The sequence below is a fragment of the Montipora foliosa genome, chromosome 13 (assembly GCF_036669935.1).
Source record: "Montipora foliosa isolate CH-2021 chromosome 13, ASM3666993v2, whole genome shotgun sequence".
Lineage (NCBI taxonomy): Eukaryota > Metazoa > Cnidaria > Anthozoa > Scleractinia > Acroporidae > Montipora > Montipora foliosa.
In genome coordinates, this window is record NC_090881.1 from 38,338,478 (window position 1) to 38,363,477 (window position 25,000).

General features: G+C 38.7%; 1 protein-coding gene across 1 annotated transcript in view; it reads right to left on the reverse strand.

The window, feature by feature from the left end:
• LOC137983191 (fibroblast growth factor receptor 4-like) overlaps nucleotides 1-25,000 on the reverse strand; it is an 88,867-nt gene that overhangs the window by 40,961 nt on the left and 22,906 nt on the right. Inside the window, exons 3-9 of the mRNA XM_068830377.1 lie at nucleotides 23,962-24,198; nucleotides 17,904-18,170; nucleotides 14,549-14,794; nucleotides 13,799-14,065; nucleotides 11,559-11,804; nucleotides 10,809-11,075; nucleotides 8,437-8,682 (exon numbers count right to left, since the gene is read on the reverse strand). Coding sequence (XP_068686478.1) covers nucleotides 8,437-8,682; nucleotides 10,809-11,075; nucleotides 11,559-11,804; nucleotides 13,799-14,065; nucleotides 14,549-14,794; nucleotides 17,904-18,170; nucleotides 23,962-24,198 — 1,776 coding nt within the window. The remainder of the gene's footprint in view (nucleotides 1-8,436; nucleotides 8,683-10,808; nucleotides 11,076-11,558; nucleotides 11,805-13,798; nucleotides 14,066-14,548; nucleotides 14,795-17,903; nucleotides 18,171-23,961; nucleotides 24,199-25,000) is intronic.

The following is a 25,000-nucleotide window of genomic DNA, read 5'->3' on the forward strand; positions in this document are numbered from 1 at the left end:
CATGACCTATGTAATGCGAGCTAAGATGTATTTTGAAAGTCTTGTTAGCCAAGAAAACCAAACTTTAGAAAATAATGCAACCACTACAAAAACTGCGAGTAAGGAGACAAACCCCGTCAGAATTTCAAGTATGCAATCTGGAATGGATGTGGTTTCCGGTCCCACACCTCATGATAATGAACAGAACTCTATTGTTGATGCCAGGCAGGAAAACTCAACATCGATCACCCCTAAATAATGAAGATAATAGTGTGAATGAGAATGTACAAGTTCCAAATCTCGTTAGTGATCCCAGTACTTCAAGTAACGCCTGTGTTTTTAAGATGGAGAAGCCAAAATTGCCAAAGTTCGCCGGAGACGTGCGAGAGTACGCAATTTTTAAAGCAGACTTCAAACACGCAATTGAAGCCCGGTACACCAAACGAGATTCAATCACGTTTTTACGCACGTGTCTCCACGGAAAGCCGCTAGATTTAATTAAAGGGATTGGCACCGACTACGACTCCGCTTGGGAATATTTGGATTCTATTTACGGTGATCGCGTTTCGTCTCGGACACCATAACGCAAGATATCGTTAAGTTCCGCGCACTGCAAAACGGAGAAGATGCTAGATTTTGTGATCTAACACACTTAGTTAGGCGGTGTTTTAACACTCTTAAGGAAGTGGGCGTTCCCAGCGATATGGATAATAGCCACATGTTGTCCATTATTGAACAAAAAATGTGTACTGACGATCGGAAAGTGTGTTCTAGAGAACTGGAACGAGACGGAAAGAAGGCGACATTACAAGGACTCATAGACTGGATGACAGTGGAGATGAAGTCACGCATGCGTGCAACAGCGCCATTGAGAACCGGTTCAAGGACCCGTTCAGTTAGCCATTTCCTGAAAGATGACAGCAGTAAAAGCAACGCAACATGGCACAAATGTTGGATGTGTCGAAACTCAGCCCATTGGCCAGACCAATGTCCCAAAGTTCGTTGCTCTCCGTGTCGACGAGTGACTCAAGATTGCCAAAGAGAATCACGAGTGCTTCGAATGCCTTAAAAGGGCCGGAAGAGAACACAGAATGGAAACTTGCTCCCGAAGACAACGTTGCACAAAACAGGAAAACGGAAGATAATGCGAACATTATCACCATCCACTCCTACACAAAAGCAACGCAATCAGATTAGGTGTAGAAGCTTTCGTGGCCGGTAAGGGAGCTCTTCTTCCAGTTATGTCAGCAATCATTCACGCTCAGAACAGAATTCAGAAAAAGGGAAACATCCTCCTCGATACTGGCGCTCAAGTAAGTCTTATCCGGTCCGACATTGCGGAGTTACTTGGACTCAAAGGAAGGGACACCTCTGTAACCATAGCAAACGTCGGTGGAGAAGAGGAAACCATAAGAACAAAGGAATACCGAGTACCTGTCAGTTCTGGAGATGACCACAAGAAGTATTCGATAACTGCCACTGGAATCCCAAACAACAGTGATGACGTTGCTCCAGCTGCTATTACACAGATCACCGAACTCCTGGGACAGTCAAGTGAGAAGATCAGACGTGGAAGGGGACCGATTGATATCCTCATAGGCATTGACCATGCTAACATCCATACAGGCCAAACCAGACAAGTAGGAGAGCTTGTAGCAAGACAAACACCACTGGGATGGGTAGTGTTTGGAGGCTCATCAGGAAACACTCAATCAGCGAGTTGCATAATGTTTGTCAAGTGCGCTACACCCGTAGACTTATCTGATTTCTGGAAAACAGAGTCCATGGGGGTCGAGGTAAAACCATGCATCTGTGAAGCAGACAAGCTGAGCCATATGGAAAGAGAAGAAGCCGAAGTCATCAGCAAGTCTTGTCAAAAAATTGGACAGCAGTGGATGATTCCATATCCTTGGAAAAAGGATCCGAAATCTCTTCCTGATAACAGATTGCTAGCACTGAAACGCTTAGAAGGAACCGAACGTCGCCTAAAGTCGAACTTGAATCGAGCCAAGGCATATGAGGAGCAGATGGCCGAAATGGTGAAGATGAATTTCTGCAGGAAGTTATCAGAAGATGAGGTGAAGAATTACAAGGGCCCTGTACACTACATACCGCACTACGCAGTAATCAGACCAGAAAAAAAAGGCACGCCCGTTCGTATTGTTTTTAATTCGTCTTTCGTGTTCCAAGGTCATAAATTGAATGACTATTGGATGAAGGGTCCATACTTGCTGAACAACCTCTTTGGCGTAGTCATGCGTTTTCGAGAAAGAGAAGTCGCTCTGGTCGGAGCTATAGCGAAGATGTACCATCGCATCTTAATACCCGAACGAGATCAGCATGTTTACCGTTTCTTATGGAGAAACCTTGAAACCTCCCGCAAACCAGATGTGTATGTCAAAACTGTGCTCACCTTTGGTGATAAACCGGCTCCAGCGATGGCACAGACAGCACTGAGGAAAACTGCAGAGGGAAGCAAGATTACCCACCCTAAGGCAGCCGAAGTCGTAACGAAAAACGCTAATATGGACGATATTTGCGATTCTGTTGACACAGTAATGGAAGCAAAACAGCAAACTGAGGATATAGACACCGTTTTAGAGAAAGAGGGTTTCAAAGTTTAAGGTTGGATCTCCAACAAGCCCTTAAGAAGCCCAAGTCAGAATGAGAAGAGGGAAATGTTTCAAGGCTCAGTTGAAGAGAATATTCTGGGCATTACATGGAACAATCAGTCAGACACGTTAACGTTCAAGGTGAACTTTGGACTAATAAGCCGAATTATAGAAGCTGAACAACAACAACCCAAGATTAAGTTAACGAAGAGATTGCTACTAAGTCAAATCGCTCGTATCTACGATCCCGTTGGATTCGCCGCCGCATTCCTTATAAGGGCCAAGATTGGAATGCAAGTTCTTTGGCAAACTGGAGTTGACTGGGACGAGGAACCCCGGCCTGCGATCCGTTACAAGTGGATCGAACTGTTCAAAGAGATGAAGGCGCTTAGCAAGATAACCTTCCAGAGAAGTTTGTGCTGTGCGAATGCAACCGAATCGCCAATGCTGTGTGTATTCTCAGATGCGTCACAAGATGCCTTTGGAACTTGTGCATACATCCGCCAGAGAACAAATGGTGACAAGTACCAGGTCAGATTGATTGCAGCGAAGTCACGAGATGCACCCTTGAAGCAATTAAGCGCACCGCGATTGGAGCTACAGGCCGCAGTCCTTGCTTCCCGTCTAGCCAAGACTATAGAGCAGGAGTCCAGGCTACAATTCAAATCTGTGAAGCTTTTCACTGATAGTTCGATAACGCTTGCTTGGCTACAAAGCCCTTCACGTAGCTTCAAGCCATTTGTGTCCTCGCGTGTCGGAGAAATCCAGAGCAACACCGACCCGAGTCAGTGGAGACACATCCCCGGTGAAGTGAATGTGGCCGATGATGTTTCAAGAGGAATACGAGTGGAGGAGTTGAACGGAAGATGGAGCAATGGACCAGAGTTCTTACAACTACCTGAGGAATTTTGGCCCCAAGAAACAATGAAAGCTGTCTCAGAGGAAGAAATGGAACGTCGTCAAGTGAAAGCAGTTTACGAAGTAAAAAAAGTTGAACAAGCCATCAACTCTGAGAAATTCTCTAACTGGAGAAAATTGGTACGGGTAACCAGACGTATACAAAGGCTAGCTAAGAAGATAAGTTTACGAAAGCACGCACAAGAAGGAAGAAACGGTCCACTAACTCCTGAAGAACTAGAGAGTGCAGAGCTTTTCTGGATCAAAACAGCTCCAAATGATTTGCATCGCCGAAAGGAAAAGGGAGAGTTCAAATCAGTGAGCCCCTTTCTGGATGGTAAAGGTGTAATTAGAGTCTGAGGAAGAGTGCACGAGGCTATCATCTCCTATGACGCAAAACACCCCGCCCTTCTTCCAAGTAACCACTGGATCTCCTGGTTAATAACAAGGCATCCCAACCAGTACAGTCATAACGGGGTAGCAGCTACGACCGCCAGAACAAGAAGGAAGTTCTGGATTCTGAAAGGAAACAAACTAAGCAAGGCAGTGAAGTTCAAATGTGGAATGTGTCAAGAATTGGCACACAAGGCGGAGACTCTATTAATGCCAAATTTACCCGCCCTTCGCTTAGCTCCGTATACCCCACCGTTCTACATGACCCCGTGCGACTATTTCGGGCCTTATAACGTCAAGATCTCAAGAAACAAAACCGCAAAGCATTACGGAGTTTTGTTCACATACCTAAACACACGGGCTGTCCATTTGGAAATGGCAGTGGACCTTATAACTATGGAGTTTCTTCAAGTCCTGAGAAGATTCTTAGCCATACGAGGTCGACCAGCAGTCATACTGAGTGACAACGGCTCTCAGTTTGTCGGTGCCGAGAAAGAACTACGTCAGATGGTAGGCGACATAAACGAGGGAGAAGAAGGGGATGCAGTGGAAGTTTATTACACCAGGTGCCCTGCATAAAAATGGGTGCGCAGAAGCACTAGTTACAACATGCAAGAACGCCCTGAAGAAAGCTGTTGGCAGTCAGGTACTAACTCCATTGGAGCTGTACTCAATTCTACTGGAAGTGGCTAATCTAGTGAACCAGCGACCAATCGGTAGGATACCAAATGACCCTGACGACAGCAGTTACATATGCCCAAACGACATACTTCCAGGACGTGCGTCGTCAGAAATTCCACAAGGGCCTTTCAAGGGAACAAACAACCCACGCCACAGGGTGGAATTCGTGCAGAAAATCATTGATTCATTTTGCAAGCGCTGGAACAGGGATGTGTTCCCGTCACTTGTACCTAGGAAGAAATGGCAGGTGGAAAAGCGGAATGTGAGACCAGATGATATCGTAGTAGTATCAGATCCCAATGCACTCCGGGGAAATGGTCAACTGGAAGGGTCCTAGAAGTACACCCTGGACCTGACAGTCAAGTGCGAAATGTCGAAGTCAAGACGTCGACAGGAATGTACAGCCGACCCATAACCAAAATCGCCGTCATACACCCTGCTGAAGGTGATGACTAGCCAGAAGCTGTTAGAGATAAGGACTACGCCCTTATCGGGGCGGAGAATGTTTCGTTGATTAACATTTAATTCGTTTATTGTCCTTTGATTTTATTTGATTTGTCGCGTGATTGACAGTCGATGGCGTAATAGCTAAGTGAGTTGATCTTTCAGTTAGAGTGACATTTTAAGAAACGCGAAATAAGAGATAAAGGTCAACACCCGTTTTGTATCTTAAGTTGAACATCGCTAACCTGTAGTGTTTTACTGTCCGATCTGCTGACCTGTTTTGCTGACCTGTTAATACTGAAATAAGTTTGACTGGATATCACCACAGAAGTAAGTAACTTCTTGTAACGGGCTGAATTTTGAGAATTATAATTTCCCATGCAATTTCATGAATTACTCGCATTAGGTTTCAATTCTCACGAATTTTGTATCTTTCTTATAGATCGAATAAAACAACATAAAGACTATACGATTCCGTATCCAATCATTCATCCGATAACCATTTTCCCTTGGAACACTGTGTCCACTGGTATTTTTACACGAAGAGCCAAATTAACAAGCAAATTTGTCACTTTCAATTGGCTTTTTTCTTTCAAACATGCGGCACCTCTTGTGCAAAAGATCAGATCCTTTGAAGGTATGATGCAAAGCAGACACCAACATTGAAAACAGTCCCACAAAGGCACTAACTGTGGACAATCTGTAAAGATGATTACTCTGTCCATTTAACATTTTATTACAATAACGATACTCTGGAGATTAGAGCTGTATTTGATATTTAATTACTGGTATGAGTAAACCTTGTAACCTTTTTTATACAAGTTACGATGCAAGACATTTAAACCCTCAAAATTCCACCGAAAAAAAAAAACAAGTGAGCAAAAAAAGAAAAAGAAAAGGTTCAGGCTTTCCTGTACTTGTATGACCAAGAAAGAACTTAAGACCAAACAGGTGCTGTACAGCTGACATTCTACTATTTTGTCCAATTGATTCAGGGTCGTAAGGAAGCATTGGTCATCAGGGTTTTTTTAAGAGAGTTGGAGCTCTTTCTTCCACTCATTTGACAGTTCATCTTAGATCTTGAGGAGATGTTAACTTCAACACAGAGTATTTCTTTTCAACCAATCTTTGGCATTCCTTCTTTAGTGCAATTAATAAGAGATTGCTGCAGCTTTTGTATCTTATATGCCACACAACTGATTGCATTGTGTAATGACTGAGAACAAGGCTTAATTAAAGTAAAATTTGAAGACTTTGCAATTACATCTTTGAAGTGAAATGTTCTCTACCAAACTTTGTTTAAGTGCACCCATCAAGTGAATTTAGTTAACTGTTAAGGTTCCTTAAAGAACAAGTTTTCATTTAGCAACCATAGTTTCATGTGCCTGGCAACCGCAAGATGACAGGATTCCATGTCCCGAGTATTTAGCGCGCGCCCTTAATGCATGACGTGCATGTGAATTTGCGTGCACTGTAAGGATGCGCAGTAGCAATGGGCGCGAACATCCTTAAGTGTTTATTGGCAAGTGTATTAAAGGAAACCTCCACTCTTACCTCAGAATAAGTTTAAACTGAAGGAAACAATGTTTCCAAACAAATTTGTTCGAAATTTGTTTAAAAAAGATGTTTATATCAGGAGAACTGAATTTTAAAATCAGTTTTTTTCACTTTCAAATTTCGTGTGCGCCACCACCTTGAATAACTGTGACGTGTGACGATTGCCTTATTGTTCTGACACAAAGAGCTTTTGTCTAATAACAATAGAGCAACTGTAACACGTCACAATTATTCAAGGTGGCGGCGCTCGCGCAATTTGAAAACAAAAAAAGGCGACTCTAAAACTTACTTATTTCAGATACAAATGCTTTCTTTGAAAAAAAAAATTTGACTGATTTGACTGTCAAGGTTATTTCTTATCATTTAAAGTTAATGTTTTGTTGAAGTGGAGGTTCCCTTTAATATTTTGCTGCAAAAATGGTAAAGTAGGATATATGGCGCAAAGTTTCTTATGGAATTGAATGCTTTTATCTCCCTTTCATTTTTCTTAAAACTGTTCCTCCAAGTTGCAGATGTAGTTTGCTGTTGTGATAAGTTATGGTGGTTCTGATTAAACTGTTTAGTACTGTTGAATAATTATAATTACTATTACCAACGAGAGGGTCACTATTAGAACTCGCAACTAATCCTATGATTTGCATCAAAGGTTATTGTTGGATTTGCGTGACAATAATGTCGTTACATTTTGTATGATTTTTGTGATGTTAGAGTCACTCCATTTTTAGCCCTATCTATTATTTAAAAAAATGATGATACACAAAAGCTTAACTCGAGCCATCTATTTTGTTTGATAGTATTGAAAATAAATTTATTTCAGTTTTGAAACACATATACAATGTTCATGTTATTCCTTCTCTGTGTACATACATACATGTTTTATTTCTTGTAGTTGGAGCACACTGACAAATAAGGTTTGACTGCTTGCATCACTGTTTTTCTTTTATAATAAACAAATTTCGATATATTGAAATTCAGTCCTAAACAAAAGCCATCATCTCGAGACTTTGGGAAATAAATATAAGGATTTGTAAGAGTTTATTCCTCAGAGTCTCGAGATGATGCCTTTTGTTTTGGACTGAATTTTCCTGTATCGAAATTGGGCTATTATTAATATTAATCAATTCAGGCTGAAAAACACCTGTCTCATGATCCCCGTGCCTTCCACCTTTGGGCTCAGATACAAGTCTTTAACCTGGGTTTTTCTGTTCTACGACAGTCACTGTTTCTTTGTCGCTTTAACAAGATGCCAGGGATAAAACTTGGTGCTTCCGCTTCAGGGCTGCTGCAATCGCACGTTCTTAACGATTTTTTTCGAAGCGCGTTGTACTCGATACGTGCAAGTACCGGTATCACAAATGGCTTGGGGTCTTCCATCACCGGCTATTGTTTGGCTACACACTGTTTTTTAGGAAATCGGCGGTAATGTTTTTTTTGTTTCATCTTAACATTTGTTTCATCCACCTTAAAGCTACATAGACGGCAACGATTCACAAAAGCACTTGTAGGCTCATCACTGCAAAAATTTATTTAACAGCGAGGCAATACACACAATTATATTTTTGCATTTAGGATAAATGTGTCAAGATGATTTGCCGTGCAAAAAAACAAGTTGCAATCTGCTTGGCAGAAGAAAATTAGAATTTAATTCGCTCTGGAACTCGTCCGTTAAAGGTACGTTCCCAGGGGCTCTTTTTGCCTTACTTGAAAACTTAACGCAATTCACGTCACGTCTAGACTGCCCCTGGGTCTTCGAGGATGATCAGAGTTAGACTTGTGACTTTTAATGTCTATTGCTAACTCAGTACTTTCCTACTGTACAATGTACTTATCATGTTTGCTATGGTCACTTTTTTTATAGACACAAATGACTTACACTGTACGTCAATTGTTGCAGACTCCGAAGCATTTCCACATGGATTCGTTGCTTCACATCTGTATTCTCCAGCTTCACTCCAACTAATATTTCTGATAACTAACTCAGTTCCATCTGTGCGTTCTCCATTACTAGTCTTCACCCAAAACACAGTTGGTCGGGGGATACCAGTTGCTGGACATGACAAATTCAGAGTTCCTCCTTCGGTGATTACCTCATTGGAAATTGGCATAATGAACGAAGACACTGAAAGAACAACCAAAAATCATCCATTTTCAATGTCTTCTAAGTTAACATTAGGTGATTGTTTCAATGTCACAGTAATTCAGGAAGAAGTGGAAGAGTCATCTTGTATACAAGTGCATCACCATTATCATCAGGTTAATTTACGTGTACTGTAAACTTAGTACTTCTCAGTAATGAGACAAGAGTATCACATGCAAACATACTACATAAAAAAAACCAAAGGGCTTGTGACAAAAATGTCAAACCTTAAAGCTTATTAAATTAAAACTGCACAGCATTACAGACTATGTGTACATGTACAGGAATGAAATCTGAGCAGATCGCAGAGACTGCTCATGTTTTAGCCTGAGATTCAATAAAAAAAACAATTCTGAAAATTTGAGCAAATTACTTTAATAAGTTAAACCTTTTCAATCCCGAGGGGTTCCCCATTGACGAATAAAACTGTCTGGCGTTAGACAGAGCAAAATCGTCTGGTGTCAGTGTCACTTACAGGAGTGAAACAGTTAATGGGGACATAGCTGTTGTGAACCCTTTCACTCCCGAGGTGTTCCTCATTGACGAGTAAAATAAATTATCTGGCGTTAGACAGAGTAAAATCTATTGGTGTCATTGTCACTTACAGGATTGAAAGGTTTAAACATTCAAAAATTTTGTTTCAATCGCTCAAAACCCCATCAGGAATCTACCAAATGATCAGTTGCAATCACTTGACCTTGTTGTTGGCCAGTCCCAAGAGAGAGCTCCTGGGAGGTCCGGTCCCTCATCTTTACTGAAGGACAGGTAACAGAAACGACCTATGGCGAACAATTAAAATGGTCAAAACAAGTTATTTGCTCCGAGTTATAGAATTTCGTTGGCAGAACATAAATTTGCACCATTTAAAAAACTGTGGGGGGTTCTTTGCATCAAAACAATCCATGGATATCCAGTTAACTGAAGCATGATACAGTCCTGCCCCAAGAGTAATTTACCCTTTCACGCCTAAACCGGCCTAAACCAGCCATGCTTAGTATTTTACTCCGTCTAATGCCAGATGATTTTACTCGTCAATGGGGAAACCCTAGGAGTCAATGGGTTAACTTGTATTGTTCTTAATATGTTAACCCCACCCCCCCCCCCCCCCCCGCAAAAAAAAGAAACGTCTTGCATTATGGAAATGGGAAAATAGTCAATTGTTCAAAAAATAAATACCATGAAGAACCAAGCAAGCATTTATTGTTTTTGTTCTGTGCAATCGACTGCCACCAAGACAGACAAAAATTGAAAAAACGATCAAGGGATGTCCAATAATGGACGTAAGTACTCAACAAGATTTAGTGAACAAAACCTTAATGGCCTTCAAAAGGCCTTCAAAGGCAAGTAAGCTCACCAAAACAAACGATTGACAATGCAAGTACAGGCAATTACAATATAATTAAACTTACACTGTACATGTACATTAACCATTCCAAGTTTAATACTACCAATGTACAAGGAAGTTAACTTTCCAAGTTAGACCTCTACCTACAGTGGTACTAGGTGCGGGCAATCCCTTAAATTTAATTTTCTTTAAAGACAGTGCCACCAAATAAGAAGAAATTTTTCCCCAGAGTATGGCTATCCCGCAGGAAAGTATATCTTAGTTTGGGTTTATTGGAACGTGAAATGAAAGTAGGGGGTAGACCCATGCATACTCCAGAGATAATCAGGTTTGGTTTTTGAAAATGTGGACACCTAGAATTTTTCTGCTTAAACAGAGAAACCTAAGTTTTTTCACAGTTTTACTAGGTACAAACATTTTACATGGCACTTACAGCAATACTACACACTAAAACGTCTACTCTCTAATGAGTTATTCATTATCCAACTGCTTTTATATTTTATACGTATTTCTTATAACAATAAGGCGGGAGAAGTGAAGGAAATTAAGAAGTGGTATGCAACAGGTCTTCCATAATGCAAGCGTTTGATTGGTTCTTTAACAGTACAAAATAACCATACAGTATCACGTCAGGATATTTGTATTCTATTAGAGCATGATTTGAACGCTACTTAGTGCAGTAGGATAATAATGCATAATTATTATTGATCAGTTTTCATGTATTTCATCATCTTTTCACTAATTCCAAAGGATCTTTGCTTACCATTGACATTAACTGACACATTTAAACTCATAGCTGCCCCAACAGAGTTGTTCACCACGCACTTATAGAAAAATACTCCTCCAACTGTCCAACTTGTTTTGTTCCAAACTCCAGTACTGCTGATTACACCTATCATGGTGTTATTCTCATAAAGCTGATAATTTAGTTCCATGGGGTTCGCAGTTTCAGCTGAGCAACTAAAAGAGATGGTTGTTCCATTACAGACTTCTACTTCACTCACATGTAACTGGATTCCCTCTGGTAGGTCTATGATGAAGACCAAAAATGTTAGTGTAATTCTCTGACTAGATGTATAAACAACCTACCTATAAAAATATCATAATTAGGTGAAGTACAATCGTCTGGATAAGTATAGTCCTGCGAGAGACTGTTTAGGACAACAATTGACTGACGTTTCTACAACTTGATTGAAATTACTGTAAGTGTAAAAGAATCTTCAAAGTTGATGTTACTTTTTTGGTCATAATATTTTGGCCAGTGCTATCCTTGTAGTTACTTATCGGCTTTAATACCTACTGAATGTTCACGCTGGATTATTGCAGTACAACAACTTAAAAATAAAGAAATTAAACAAAAAAAGTTTAAGTAAAATGAATCCCATGGGCAAAATTTCTATCAAAGTGAGACTTGTGGCTTTTAATGTCTATTGCTAACTAATTACTTTCCTACTCTACAATGTACTTATTATGTTCGCTATGGTCACTTTTTTTATGGACACAAATGACTTACACTGTACGTCAATTGTTGCAGACTCCGAAGCATCTCCACATGGATTCGTTGCTTCACATCTGTATTCTCCAGCTTCACTCCTACTAATATTTCTGATAACTAACTCAGTTCCATCTGTGCGCTCTCCATTACTAGTCTTCACCCAAAACACAGTTGGTCGGGGGATACCAGTTGCTGGACATGACAAATTCAGAGTTCCTCCTTCGGTGATTACCTCATTGGAAATTGGCATAATGAATGAAGACACTGAAAGAACAGTCAAAAATCATCCCTTTTTAATGTCCTCTAAGTCAACATTAGGTGACTGTTTCAATGTCACAGTAATTCAGGAAGAAGTGGAAGAGTCATGTTGTATACAAGTGCATTACCATTATCATCAAGTTAATTTACGTGTACTGTAAACTTAGTACTTCTCAGTAATGAGACAAGAGTATCACATGCAAACATACTACATAAAAAAAACCAAAGGGCTTGTGACAAAAATGTCAAACCTTAGAGCTTATTAAATTAAAACTGCACAGCATTACAGACTATGTGTACATGTACAGGAATGAAATCTGAGCAGATCGCAGAGACTGCTCATGTTTTAGCCTGAGATTCAATAAAAAAAACAATTCTGAAATTTTGAGCAAATTACTTTAATAAGTTAAACCTTTTCAATCCCGAGGTTTTCTTCATTGACGAGTAAAATAAATCATCTGGCGTTAGACAGAGTAAAATCTATTAGTGTCAGTGTCACTTACAGGAGTGAAAGGTTTAAACATTCAAAAATTTTGTTTTAATCGCTCAAAACCCCATCAGGAATCTACCAAATGATCAGTTGCAATCACTTGACCTTGTTGTTGGCCAGTCCCAAGAGAGAGCTCCTGGGAGGTCCGGTCCCTCATCTTTACTGAAGGACAGGTAACAGAAACGGCCTATGGCGAACAATTAAAATGGTCATAACGAGTTATTTGCTCCGAGTTCCAGAATTTAGTTGGCAGAACATAAATTTGCACCATTTAAAAAACTGTGGGGGGTTCTTCGCATCAAAACAATCCATGGATATCCAGTTAACTGAAGCATGATACAGTCCTGCCCCAAGAGTAATTTACCCTTTCACGCCTAAACCGGCCTAAACCAGCCATGCTTAGTATTTTACTCCATCTAATGCCAGATGATTTTACTCGTCAATGGGGAAACCCTAGGAGTCAATGGGTTAACTTGTATTGTTCTTAATATGTTAACCCATCCCCCCCCCCAAAAAAAAAAGAAAACGTCTTGCATTATGGAAATGGGAAAATAGTCAATTGTTCAAAAAATAAATACCATGAAGAACCAAGCAAGCATTTATTGTTTTTGTTCTGTGCAATCGACTGCCACCAAGACAGACAAAAATTGAAAAAACGATCAAGGGATGTCCAATAATGGACGTAAGTACTCAACAAGATTTAGTGAACAAAACCTTAATGGCCTTCAAAAGGCCTTCAAAGGCAAGTAAGCTCATCAAAAGAAACGATTGACAATGCAAGTACAGGCAATTACAATATAATTAAACTTACACTGTACATGTACATTAACCATTCCAAGTTTAATACTACCAATGTACAAGGAAGTTAACTTTCCAAGTTAGACCTCTACCTACAGTGGTACTAGGTGCGGGCAATCCCTTAAATTTAATTTTCTTTAAAGACAGTGCCACCAAATAAGAAGAAATTTTTCCCCAGAGTATGGCTATCCCGCAGGAAAGTATATCTTAGTTTGGGTTTATTGGAACGTGAAATGAAAGTAGGGGGTAGACCCATGCATACTCCAGAGATAATCAGGTTTGGTTTTTGAAAATGTGGACACCTAGAATTTTTCTGCTTAAACAGAGAAACCTAAGTTTTTTCACAGTTTTACTAGGTACAAACATTTTACATGGCACTTACAGCAATACTACACACTAAAACGTCTACTCTCTAATGAGTTATTCATTATCCAACTGCTTTTATATTTTATACGTATTTCTTATAACAATAAGGCGGGAGAAGTGAAGGAAATTAAGAAGTGGTATGCAACAGGTCTTCCATAATGCAAGCGTTTGATTGGTTCTTTAACAGTACAAAATAACCATACAGTATCACGTCAGGATATTTGTATTCTATTAGAGCATGATTTGAACGCTACTTAGTGCAGTAGGATAATAATGCATAATTATTATTGATCAGTTTTCATGTATTTCATCATCTTTTCACTAATTCCAAAGGATCTTTGCTTACCATTGACATTAACTGACACATTTAAACTCATAGCTGCCCCAACAGAGTTGTTCACCACGCACTTATAGAACAATACTCCTCCAACTATCCAACTTGTTTTGTTCCAAACTCCAGTACTGCTGATTACACCTATCATGGTGTTATTCTCATAAAGCTGATAATTTAGTTCCATGGGGTTCGCAGTTTCAGCTGAGCAACTAAAAGAGATGGTTGTTCCATTACAGACTTCTACTTCACTCACATGTAACTGGATTCCCTCTGGTAGGTCTATGATGAAGACCAAAAATGTTAGTGTAATTCTCTGACTAGATGTATAAACAACCTACCTATAAAAATATCATAATTAGGTGAAGTACAATCGTCTGGATAAGTATAGTCCTGCGAGAGACTGTTTAGGACAACAATTGACTGACGTTTCTACAACTTGATTGAAATTACTGTAAGTGTAAAAGAATCGTCAAAGTTGATGTTACTTTTTTGGTCATAATATTTTGGTCAGTGCTATCCTTGTAGTTACTTATCAGCTTTAATACCTACTGAATGTTCACGCTTGATTATTGCAGTACAACAACTTAAAAATAAAGAAATCAAACAAAAAAAGTTTAAGTAAAATGAATCCCACGGGCAAAATTTCTATCAGAGTGAGACTTGTGGCTTTTAATTTCTTTTGCTAACTAAGTACATTCCTACTGTACAATGTACTTATTATGTTCGCTATGGTCACTTTTTTTATGGACACAAATGACTTACACTGTACGTCAATTGTTGCAGACTCCGAAGCATTTCCACATGGATTCGTTGCTTCACATCTGTATTCTCCAGCTTCACTCCTACTAATATTTCTGATAACTAACTCAGTTCCATCTGTGCGCTCTCCATTACTAGTCTCCACCCAAGACACAGTTGGTCTGGGGATACCAGTTGCTGGACATGACAAATTCAGAGTTCCTCCTTCGGTGATTACCTCATTGGAAATTGGCATAATGAATGAAGACACTGAAAGAACAGTCAAAAATCATCCATTTTCAATGTCCTCTAATTTAACATAAGGTGATTGTTTCAATGTCACAGTAATTCAAGTAGAAGTCGAAGAATCATGGTGTATACATTTGCATCATCATCATCATGATTCATCATGTTAATTTACTGTAAACTTAGTACATGTACTTCTCAGTAATGAGACAAGTAGAAAAGCAAACATAGTGCATACATTGTATTATGAGCCAAGGGGCTTTTGACAAAAATGTCAAAGCAAGAGCTTATTAAATTTAGAAACTAATTTAAAACTGATGTCTTCACAGCATGTCAGACTATGAGTTCATGTACAGGAACGAAGTCCGAGCAGATTGCAGAGACTACTCATGTTTTAGCCTGAGATTGAATAAAAAACAATTCTGAAATTTTGAGCAAATAACTTAACCCTTTCACCTCCAAGAGGTTCCCCACTGATGAGTAAAATAATTGTCTGGCGTTAGACAGAGTAAAATCAGTCTACGTGTTACTTGTATAAGTGTCAGTGTCACTTACAGGAATGAAAGGGTTAATTGGGACATAGCTCTTGTTAACCGTTTAACTCCCGAGGTGTTCCTGATAATTGACAAGTAAAATCATCTAGCGTTAGACAGAGTAAAACATGTAAGTGTTAGGGTCACTTACAGGAGTAAAAGGTTTAAACATTCAAAAATTTTGTTTCAATCTCTCAAACTCCATCAGGAATCTGCCAAATGAGCAGTTGAAACCATGTGATCTTGTTGTTGAGCAGTCCCAAGAGAGAGCTCCTGGGAGGTCCAGTCCCTTATCTTTACTGAAGGGAAGATAACAGAAACGGCCTATGGCGAGCAATTTAAATGGTTATTTGTTCAGAGTTCTAGAATTTCATGAACATAATTATATTTGAGATATTTAAAAAACTGTGGGGCGTTCTTTGCACTAAAACAATCCATGGATATCCAGTTTTACTGAAGCATGAAAAAGTCCTGTCCCAAGAGTAATTTATTATCCTTTTGACGCCTAGGCTGGCCAGACTTAAAATTTTACTCTGTCTAACGCCAGACAATTTTACTTGTCAATGGGGAAACCCCAGGAGTCAATGGGTTAACTTGTATTGTTGTTATGTAAAGAACCTCAAAACGTACCGCATTATTGAAATGGGAATATAGTGAATTGTTAAAAAAAAATCCATGAAGAAACACAAAAAAAGGCCTTCAAAGGCAAGTAAGCTCACCGCAAGAAACAATTGACAATGCAAGTACTGGGAATTACAATATAACTTACAACTGTACACTGTGCATGTGACATTCCAAATTACTACCAATGTACAGGAAGTTAACTTTCCAAGTTAGACCTTTACCTACAGTAGTACTAGGTGCGGGCAATCCCTTAAATTTAATTTTCTTTAAAGACGGAGCCACGAAATAAGAAGAAATTTTTCCCCAGAGTATGACTATCCCACAGGAAAGTATATCTTAGTTTGGGTTATTGGAACGTGAAATGAAAATAGAGGGTAGACCCATGCATTCTCCGGAGATAGTCAGGTTTGTTTTTTTTTAAAAAGTGGACACCCAGAATTTTTCTGCTTAAACAGAGAAACCTAAGTTTTTTCACAGTTTTACTTGGTACAAACATTTACATGTACTTACAGGAATACTACACACTATAACGTCTACTCTCTAATGAGTTATTTTTTATCCAACTGCTTTTAAATTTTATACGTATTTCTTATAATAATAATTAGGCGGGAGAAGTGAACGAAATAAAGACGTGAAGGACAGGTAACAGAAATGGCCTATGGCGAACAATTAAAACGGTCATGACAAGTTATTTGCTCCGATTTCTAGAATTTCGTTGGCAGAACATAAATTTGCACCATTTGAAAAACTGTGGGGGGTTCTTCGCATCAAAACAATTCATGGATATCCAGTTAACTGAAGCATGATACAGTCCTGCCCCAAGAGTAATTTACTTTTTCACGCCTAAACCGGCCTAAACCAGCCATGCTTAGTATTTTACTCCGTCTAATGCCAGATGATTTTACTCGTCAATGGGGAAACCCTAGGAGTCAATGGGTTAACTTGTATTGTTCTTAATATGCAAACCCATCCCCCCCACCCCTCCCAAAAAAAACGTCTTGCATTATGGAAATGGGAAAATAGTCAATTGTTCAAAAAATTACCATGAAGAACCAAGCAAGCATTTATTGTTTTTGTTCTGTGCAATCGACTGCCACCAAGAGAGACAAAAATTGAAAAAAAGATCAAGGGATGTCCAATAATGGACGTAAGTACTCAACAAGATTTAGTGAACAAAACCTTAATGGCCTTCAAAAGGCCTTCAAAGGCAAGTAAGCTCATCAAAAGAAACGATTGACAATGCAAGTACAGGCAATTACAATATAATTAAACTTACACTGTACATGTACATTAACTATTCCAAGTTTAATACTACCAATGTACAAGGAAGTTAACTTCCCAAGTTAGACCTCTACCTACAATGGTACTAGGTGTGGGCAATCCCTTAAATTTAATTTTCTTTAAAGACAGTGCCACCAAATAAGAAGAAATTTTTCCCCAGAGTATGGCTATCCCGCAGGAAAGTATATCTTAGTTTGGGTTTATTGGAACGTGAAATGAAAGTAGGGGGTAGACCCATGCATTCTCTAGAGATAATCAGGTTTGGTTTTTGAAAATGTGGACACCTAGAATTTTTCTCGTTAAACGGAGAAACCTTAGTTTTTTTACAGTTTTACTAGGTACAAACATTTTGCATGACACTTACAGCAATACTACACACTAAAACGTCTACTGTCTAATGAGTTATTCATTATCCAACTGCTTTTATATTTTATACGTATTTCTAATAATAATAAGGCGAGAGAAGTGAAGGAAATAAAGAAGTGGTATGCAACAGGTCTTCCATAATGCATGCGTTTGATTGGTTTTTTAACAGTACAAAATAACAAATACAGTATCACGTCAGGATATTTGTACTCTATTAGAGCATGATTTGAACGCTACTTAGTGCAGTAGGATAATAATGCATAATTATTATTGATCAGTTTTCATGTATTTCATCATCTTTTCACTAATTCCAAAGGATCTTTGCTTACCATTGACATTAACTGACACATTTAAACTCATAGCTGCCCCAACAGAGTTGTTCACCACGCACTTATAGAAAAATACTCCTCCAACTGTCCAACTTGTTTTGTTCCAAACTCCAGTACTGCTGATTACACCTATCATGGTGTTATTCTCATAAAGCTGATAATTTAGTTCCATGGGGTTCGCAGTTTCAGCTGAGCAAATGAAAGAGATGGTTGTTCCATTGCAGACTTCTTCTTCTGTAACAAGTAACTGGATTCCCTCTGGTGGGTCTATGATGAAAACCAAAACTGTTAGTAACAGTTCTCTGACTACACAACTTAAAATATCATTTATAATTAAGCAGGGCATCTGACAGGATGCGGCGATGCTGATCTGCATAATAGTCATATGAGTTCACGCTCTTGATTGCATCACGGGTAATCAGGGCAACATAGCGGGAAACTCAAAGGAAAATATACTGTTAATGACTCTACTTTATAGACTTTCACCTTCATAAACCAAACAAATACGTTCATGTTCATAACTGAGATGAAATAGGCTTGGTATCTGTTCTTTGGAATTCCTAAATATTGCTTTTTTATTTTCCATGCATTCTCTGTAATTTTGTGCCTTTGCAATTACGGGAAATGTATGGCAGAAACTCTTTTTAATAACATAATTTCTGCAATAGCCATTCTCTCCAAATTTATTCTGCCGCACCTTTGAGTGCTTATCTTCTGTTCTGGAAATAAAAAAACGCAAAATTGCATATTATGAATAGTTTTCATCGTTTTGCCCTGATTACCCATGATGCACTCAACAGCGTGCACTCGTCTATTCCCTAAAATCCTCTGCATAAAAGTCACTGCTTACGAGCCGAGTGGCCCATCAGGCCGGCGCTTATCTCCGGTTTCCTTAGCATGAAGCAACTAGGAGTATTTATACTCCCCCCTGGATGGGATGCTAGTTCATCGCAGGGTTACCCCTAGCATTTCGCCGCTACCCATTTATACACCTGGATGGAGAGAGGCACCGTCAGAGTAAAGTGTCTTGCCCAAGAACACAACACAATGTCCCCGGCCAGGACCCGAACCCGGACGACTCGATCCGGAGTCGAGCACTCTAACCATGAGGCCACCGTGCCTCCCACAAAATCCTCTGCATAATTACCGTATTTTCTGCACAAAAATGTAGAAATGCCTGATATTAGTGATGAAGCAGCTGCTTTAATACCGTCCTTACAAACATAACATCCAAAGAGATTGACTATTTTGGAACATCTATTTTCCTGAACATTAAAGAAAACACACCATTTCCGGGCAAAGCGTTCATGTTAGGCCCATAAGACATCCCATACATTACAACTTTAAACATGACATAACACACGAAGTGTCCTTTTAGACCACGTTAGTCCTATTAAAGTTAACCTAACTTAACAACGTTAACCCTCATATACAGAGTATTTTACTCTGTCTAACGCCAGACGATTTTACTCGTCAATGGGGAACCCCTGGGAGTCAATGGGTTTACCTAACCTTGTTCTACCATGTAAATCCTCACCTACCCTAAGTTAAGCAGGTTAACCCCTATCTACCCTAAATGAATCACGTTAACCCTCATCTATCCCAACTGAGCCTCGTTGTACCATGTAACCCTCATCTACTTTTAAGACGATGATACACGGTTTAACATCTTGCAAGATTTGTTGCTCAACAAATGTTGCACAATGTTGCACAAACGTGTTGAATGAAATAGAGCTGGTCCTTATTTTCGTTCAACATCGTTCAACAACATTCAACGTGTTGAATGGCATATTTCAACATTCAACATGACACGGCACACTGTTTAACATATGTTGAACAAGAGCGGTAACATTTGTTGATCAACAAATGTTGAACCGTGTATCATTGGCTTAAGTTAACCACGTTCTACCATGTTAACGCTCATCAACCCTAAGTTAACCACGTTTACCCCTATTTACCCTGAGTTAAACACGTTAACCCTCAACTACCCCAAGTAAACCTCGTTCTACCACACAATTCCTCATCTACGCTAAGTTAACCCCGTTCTACCATGTTAACGAGGTTAACTAAGGGTACATTAGGATTAACATGATGAACTTAGGGTAGATAGGGGTAAACGTGGTTAACTTAGGGTAGATGAGGATTTAAGGGGTAGAACAAGGTTAATTTAGGGTAGATGAAGGTCTACAAGGCATAAAGTAACCAACTTAGTGTGGATGAGGATTTACGTGGTAGAACGAGGGTAACGTACATGTAGGGTAGATAAGGGGTTAACGTGGTAGAACGAGGGTAACTTAGGGTAGATAATAAGGGGTTAGAACGAGGTAGAACGAGGTTAACTTAGGGTAAATGAAGGTTAACATGGTAGAATGAGGTTAACTTAGGGTAGATGAGGGTTCTACAAAGTTAACCCTCATCTACCTTAAATTGGACACTTTAGACTTCGTTGACCATCTACCCTTCTACCCTAAGTTAACCACGTTAACCCTCATCTACCCTGACTAAACCACGTTAACCATAACTTGACCTTTATCTACCGCAAATTAACCTCGCTCCACCTCGTTAACCCTTATCTACCCAAAGTTAACCTCGTTCTACTACATTAACCCTCATCTACTCTAAGTAGGAAAGGAAAGACATTGTTTTAGCCTGAATTTCCAGGCTTTCCTTACATTACTGCTCATGTAACGTTAACTTTATAACTGAGATAATCTGCATCCTAACTACATTCCTTGATGTTTTAATAACTTTGGTTACGATGGCGGATGAAATGCCGAATACATGTCTGCTACAAAACCTACGTAACGTAACAAAACGTACTTCAACCCTGCTGTGGCTCATTTCGAAACGTTTTTTCCTTCTATTTATACTGGCCAGAGAGTATGTGTAAGGTATTGTTACTTCTACACGGTCAGGTCTAAGAAAGCAAACAATAACACAAAAGGACAGAAATCTGGTGAGTTTCATAACCAGTATCCTTTACAAATTCTATTATGATACATAGTTTCAATTAATCTTGCATGGATAAGTTCTTTCCGTTAAATCAATTTACTATTTTCTGCACAGATTGACTTTATCATGATCTTTTTAGATATTACATTCACTATTGATTATTAAATCGCGTGCGTTCACCTTTGTTACAACCTAAATAATTTCCCATTTCCAACTAAAAAATTGAGACTTAATAAAAGAAGCTTCAGCACTGGAAGTTTGAAGCAAACTTTGAAGTTGGCGAGGTACTTGATTTTTCCGCAAAATGGTAGAGTAAATAAATCAATAAAATTTATAAGCAGCCATTATAGATACGACAATTTAAAAAAAGGTTTAATAAAAAAGCATTTGAAAATGTTTAAACTTTTGCATAAGCAATGCTTGTTTATTGCTCCACTGTATTTGTAATGGAATACCAGACGTATACAAAACATGGAGCCCAGGTCTATGAACCATCCTTATCTATGAACGTCAAATAACCACCGTGAAAGATTTGGAAAGCTCACGTTTCGAGCGTTAGCCCTTCGTCGGAGCGAATTAATGCCATTAATCTATTCACAAATTCACGTCATCCTCTTTCTACCAATAGCAAAGCTCCTCCACACAAATATAAACCTACAACAACCATTCGCTCCGACGAAGGGCTAACGCTCGAAACGTCAGCTTTCCAAATCTGTCACGGTGGTTATTCGACCACACGGGTGATCCATGTACCGGTGGACCATGTCTCATAAACGTCCTTGGACAACTTAGCGTTCCCGCAAGCAGATAAGCCAAGTTTGGCGTCCTATTCGTTAAAGTTAATAGTTTTTTTTTTCATTAAACAACGGCTTATGTTACACTTACATACAGCAGTACTTGCAAATACCTTACTTTCAATTTCAATACCTTTAATTAGCAAAAAAGACCCTTGGAGTTCCGTAATTTAAGGCCATCATCCATGAAAAGTTTCCGTTTTTAATTGTTATTAGGTTTCAATTATTTCTTTATCCACTTTGATCTTAGGGATTTATTTAAAGAAATCGAAATCGATTATTTTTAGGCCGCTGTTGTCAGAACAATCATTTATCATAACTTTTCGTTTTGTTTTTGCACGAGAAAAATCATGTGATTACTTATTAATGATTTATGAAAAAAATTGAGATGGTTGTAAAACAGAAGAAACACAACACTACAACAGAGTTTCATGTAACACATACATGTAACTGTTACAGCAATATCGATTGCTTATCAGATGCACTCTTCAATGTGAGTGATAATATTTAAGTTAGCATGGCAAAACAGCCACATAAAAAAGCCCTCTATTTTGTCTGTAATTAAATGCTTAATTAGATCTCGAAAACAAACTCGGCGAACCCCATTTCTCATTTCTGCAAAGTGATCAGCAAGTTAATATAAAAACTCTCTGCAAAGTTCGTTTTTGATATAATATATGCATTTACAGACAAAAATTAAGAAAAAGAGTGTTTTAGATGGCTATTTTGTTCTTGGGGTAGATTCAATCCTTCTAAAATTAATTAAATAGTAGTCACTTTGTTTAGTATTGAAACTGGTTTGAGCCTCCTACAATAATCTTCTCTCATGTCATTCTATTGTCTGCAGTAAGCACATTTACATGTATGTAATATTTCCTAACTTAATTTTTCTGTTAAAATTGAGTGACTTCACTATAAAAGACTATCACAGTGATAAAACAGATAAAAAGTCCTTTTAAGAATAATTATTACTTTAAACTTTAAATATTTCAAATAATTTACAATGGGTGGGGTTTCAATGTTCTTGGACATCATTATCTAATCAAGTGATAAAGCAATTATAAGAATGTATAAATACAAGTAGACTTTTTCAATCTCATGACTGTGGAAATTCCACGCCCGGATTTTTTTAGGCTTCTTTTTCAACTTCTTAAGTTGCTCAAAATTAATAAACATGATGATATTTCCAACTCTCGCATCATTCTGTGTACACCTTGTACATCTACATTTAGATATGTCGGTAAAAGTTGTTAGACATCACACCAACATTTAAAGATGTAACAAAAATTAAAATAATACCAATGAAAATTATATCTACTAAAACGTGAAATGAAAGAATAAATAAATAAATAAGTAAAGGAATAAATAAATGTAAAAATAACTCAAATACTGTTAAAAATCACTCAGTAAAATACTTAGAAATGTTAGTCTTAAATGTCTCTAGAGAATTACTTTCAACAATGCCTTTTCAGTTTTGGTGGTTTGTTCCACATCCTTATAGGGTATGTGGAAAAAAAGGAATAAAAATATACGTCCCTTGTGCCATTTGTGTTTAAAAAGTTTATAGTTCTACTCAGCAGTTCCATTCTATTCTGCAGTTCAAATGTACAATGTATGAAACTTCATATGAAAATTACTCCAAACAGAATTTTGTCCACCTCATACAGGAAAAACTTGAACTCACAATTGACCAGCTCCCAACACTTGCAAGGTTGATAGCTCAGTTGGTAGGGTACATGGGTTTGAATCCCGTTCAAGCCTGGATATTTTCTGGCTAATCCTTTGCAAATATGTACAGGTATAAAGTTGTGCAACCAACTACTATGATCTCTCTACCTTTCACATCATTTTATTCCACAGTTCAAATACTGAAACTTCATACAATGGACTGAAATATTGGTCTTCATGTAAAAAAGGGCCGTCAAATTGATTCTCTCAACATACAATCTGTTGGCAAGTGTTACCAACAAGCTTCACAAACTTGAACAGCCCTCCCTGAAAAACGAACAAGAGTGGCTCCTTTGTGGCCCTCTTTTATACAGTCATCCACAAAAAGCCCTGTGGCAGAAAATCCAAGGAACAATATCAAACAACCAACTGGGTGCTCCCATCACACAAACACAACCCAACTATTTAAAACCAGGACTCTGCCCAATACTTACTCCCTGGCCTTGTATGTAAATCATTTCAAAAGCATGAGGGGGCTTAAATTTCTTTTACACGGATTCCATAGTATGCATGAACACCCACCCAAAAAAACCCTTTACAAGGGAGGTGCTTACTGATTGACAATAATGCCTTGTCATACTCACACTGAACATCAATGAAGACAACTTTACTAACAGGGCTTCCGACCCCGTTATCAGCAGTGCACCTGTACCCTCCTGCATCCTCTCTGCTGATGCTAGTGAAATTCCCAGACACAACACTGTTATTAGAAAGTTCTATCAAGGTTGTTCTTGGTTGTGGTTTGCCCTTAGCTGAGCACAACAAACTGAGATCCTCTCCCTCGGTTACCGTTTGGTTCTCAGAAATAACTGTAGGTGAAACTAAAGAACAAAAAAGTACATTGTAGTAGCCACCAACTTTTTACTGAACACAGATTTTTATTGGTCTCAAGAAGTACAATCATGTACCTGTAAACATGAAACTGTTGCTTGACTGTCAAGACATTATCTAAAACGTACATGTATGTTACTGAAATAACATGTCTACATGCACTAAATTGTAGATAGTTCTACTCTTTACATTAGTATTCTGCAAAGTTTTAAGTCAATTTTGGGAAAATATAGTGTGGGAAAACATACATGACTATATTAGAACTATTTCTACCCAGATGTTATGATTATGCAATTGAGCTCCGCAAAGAGTGATGTGAAAAGCATCAGCATTTCTGGTGTTTTATAAATACAAAAGTACAAGCTTGGCCAGAACAAGTTCTGTTGCCGACAAAATCAGAGCCAGAAGAATGGGCCTCACTGGTCACTGTGTCTGCCACCCAGAGCTGGTTGCATCAAATCTCATCCTCTGGGAACCTAAGCACAGTACGCGCAGCAGGGGAAGACCAGCAACCACTTACATAGACACCCACAGAAGAGATACTGGACTTAGTAACACTGGCAAGATTCGCGCCCTAATGAACAACAGGGACCAGAGGAGAGCAGCCATCTGTAATTCCCCAGTTGGTGTTGGCTAATACCCTCGTCTGTGGCAGTGGTAGTGGCAGTGGCAGTAGCAGTAGCAGTAGCAGTAGCAGTAGGAGTAGCCGTAGCTTTAGCAGTAGCAGTAGCAGTAGTAGTAGTAGTAGTAGTAGTAGTAGTAGTAGTAGTAGTAGTAGTAGTAGTAGTAGTA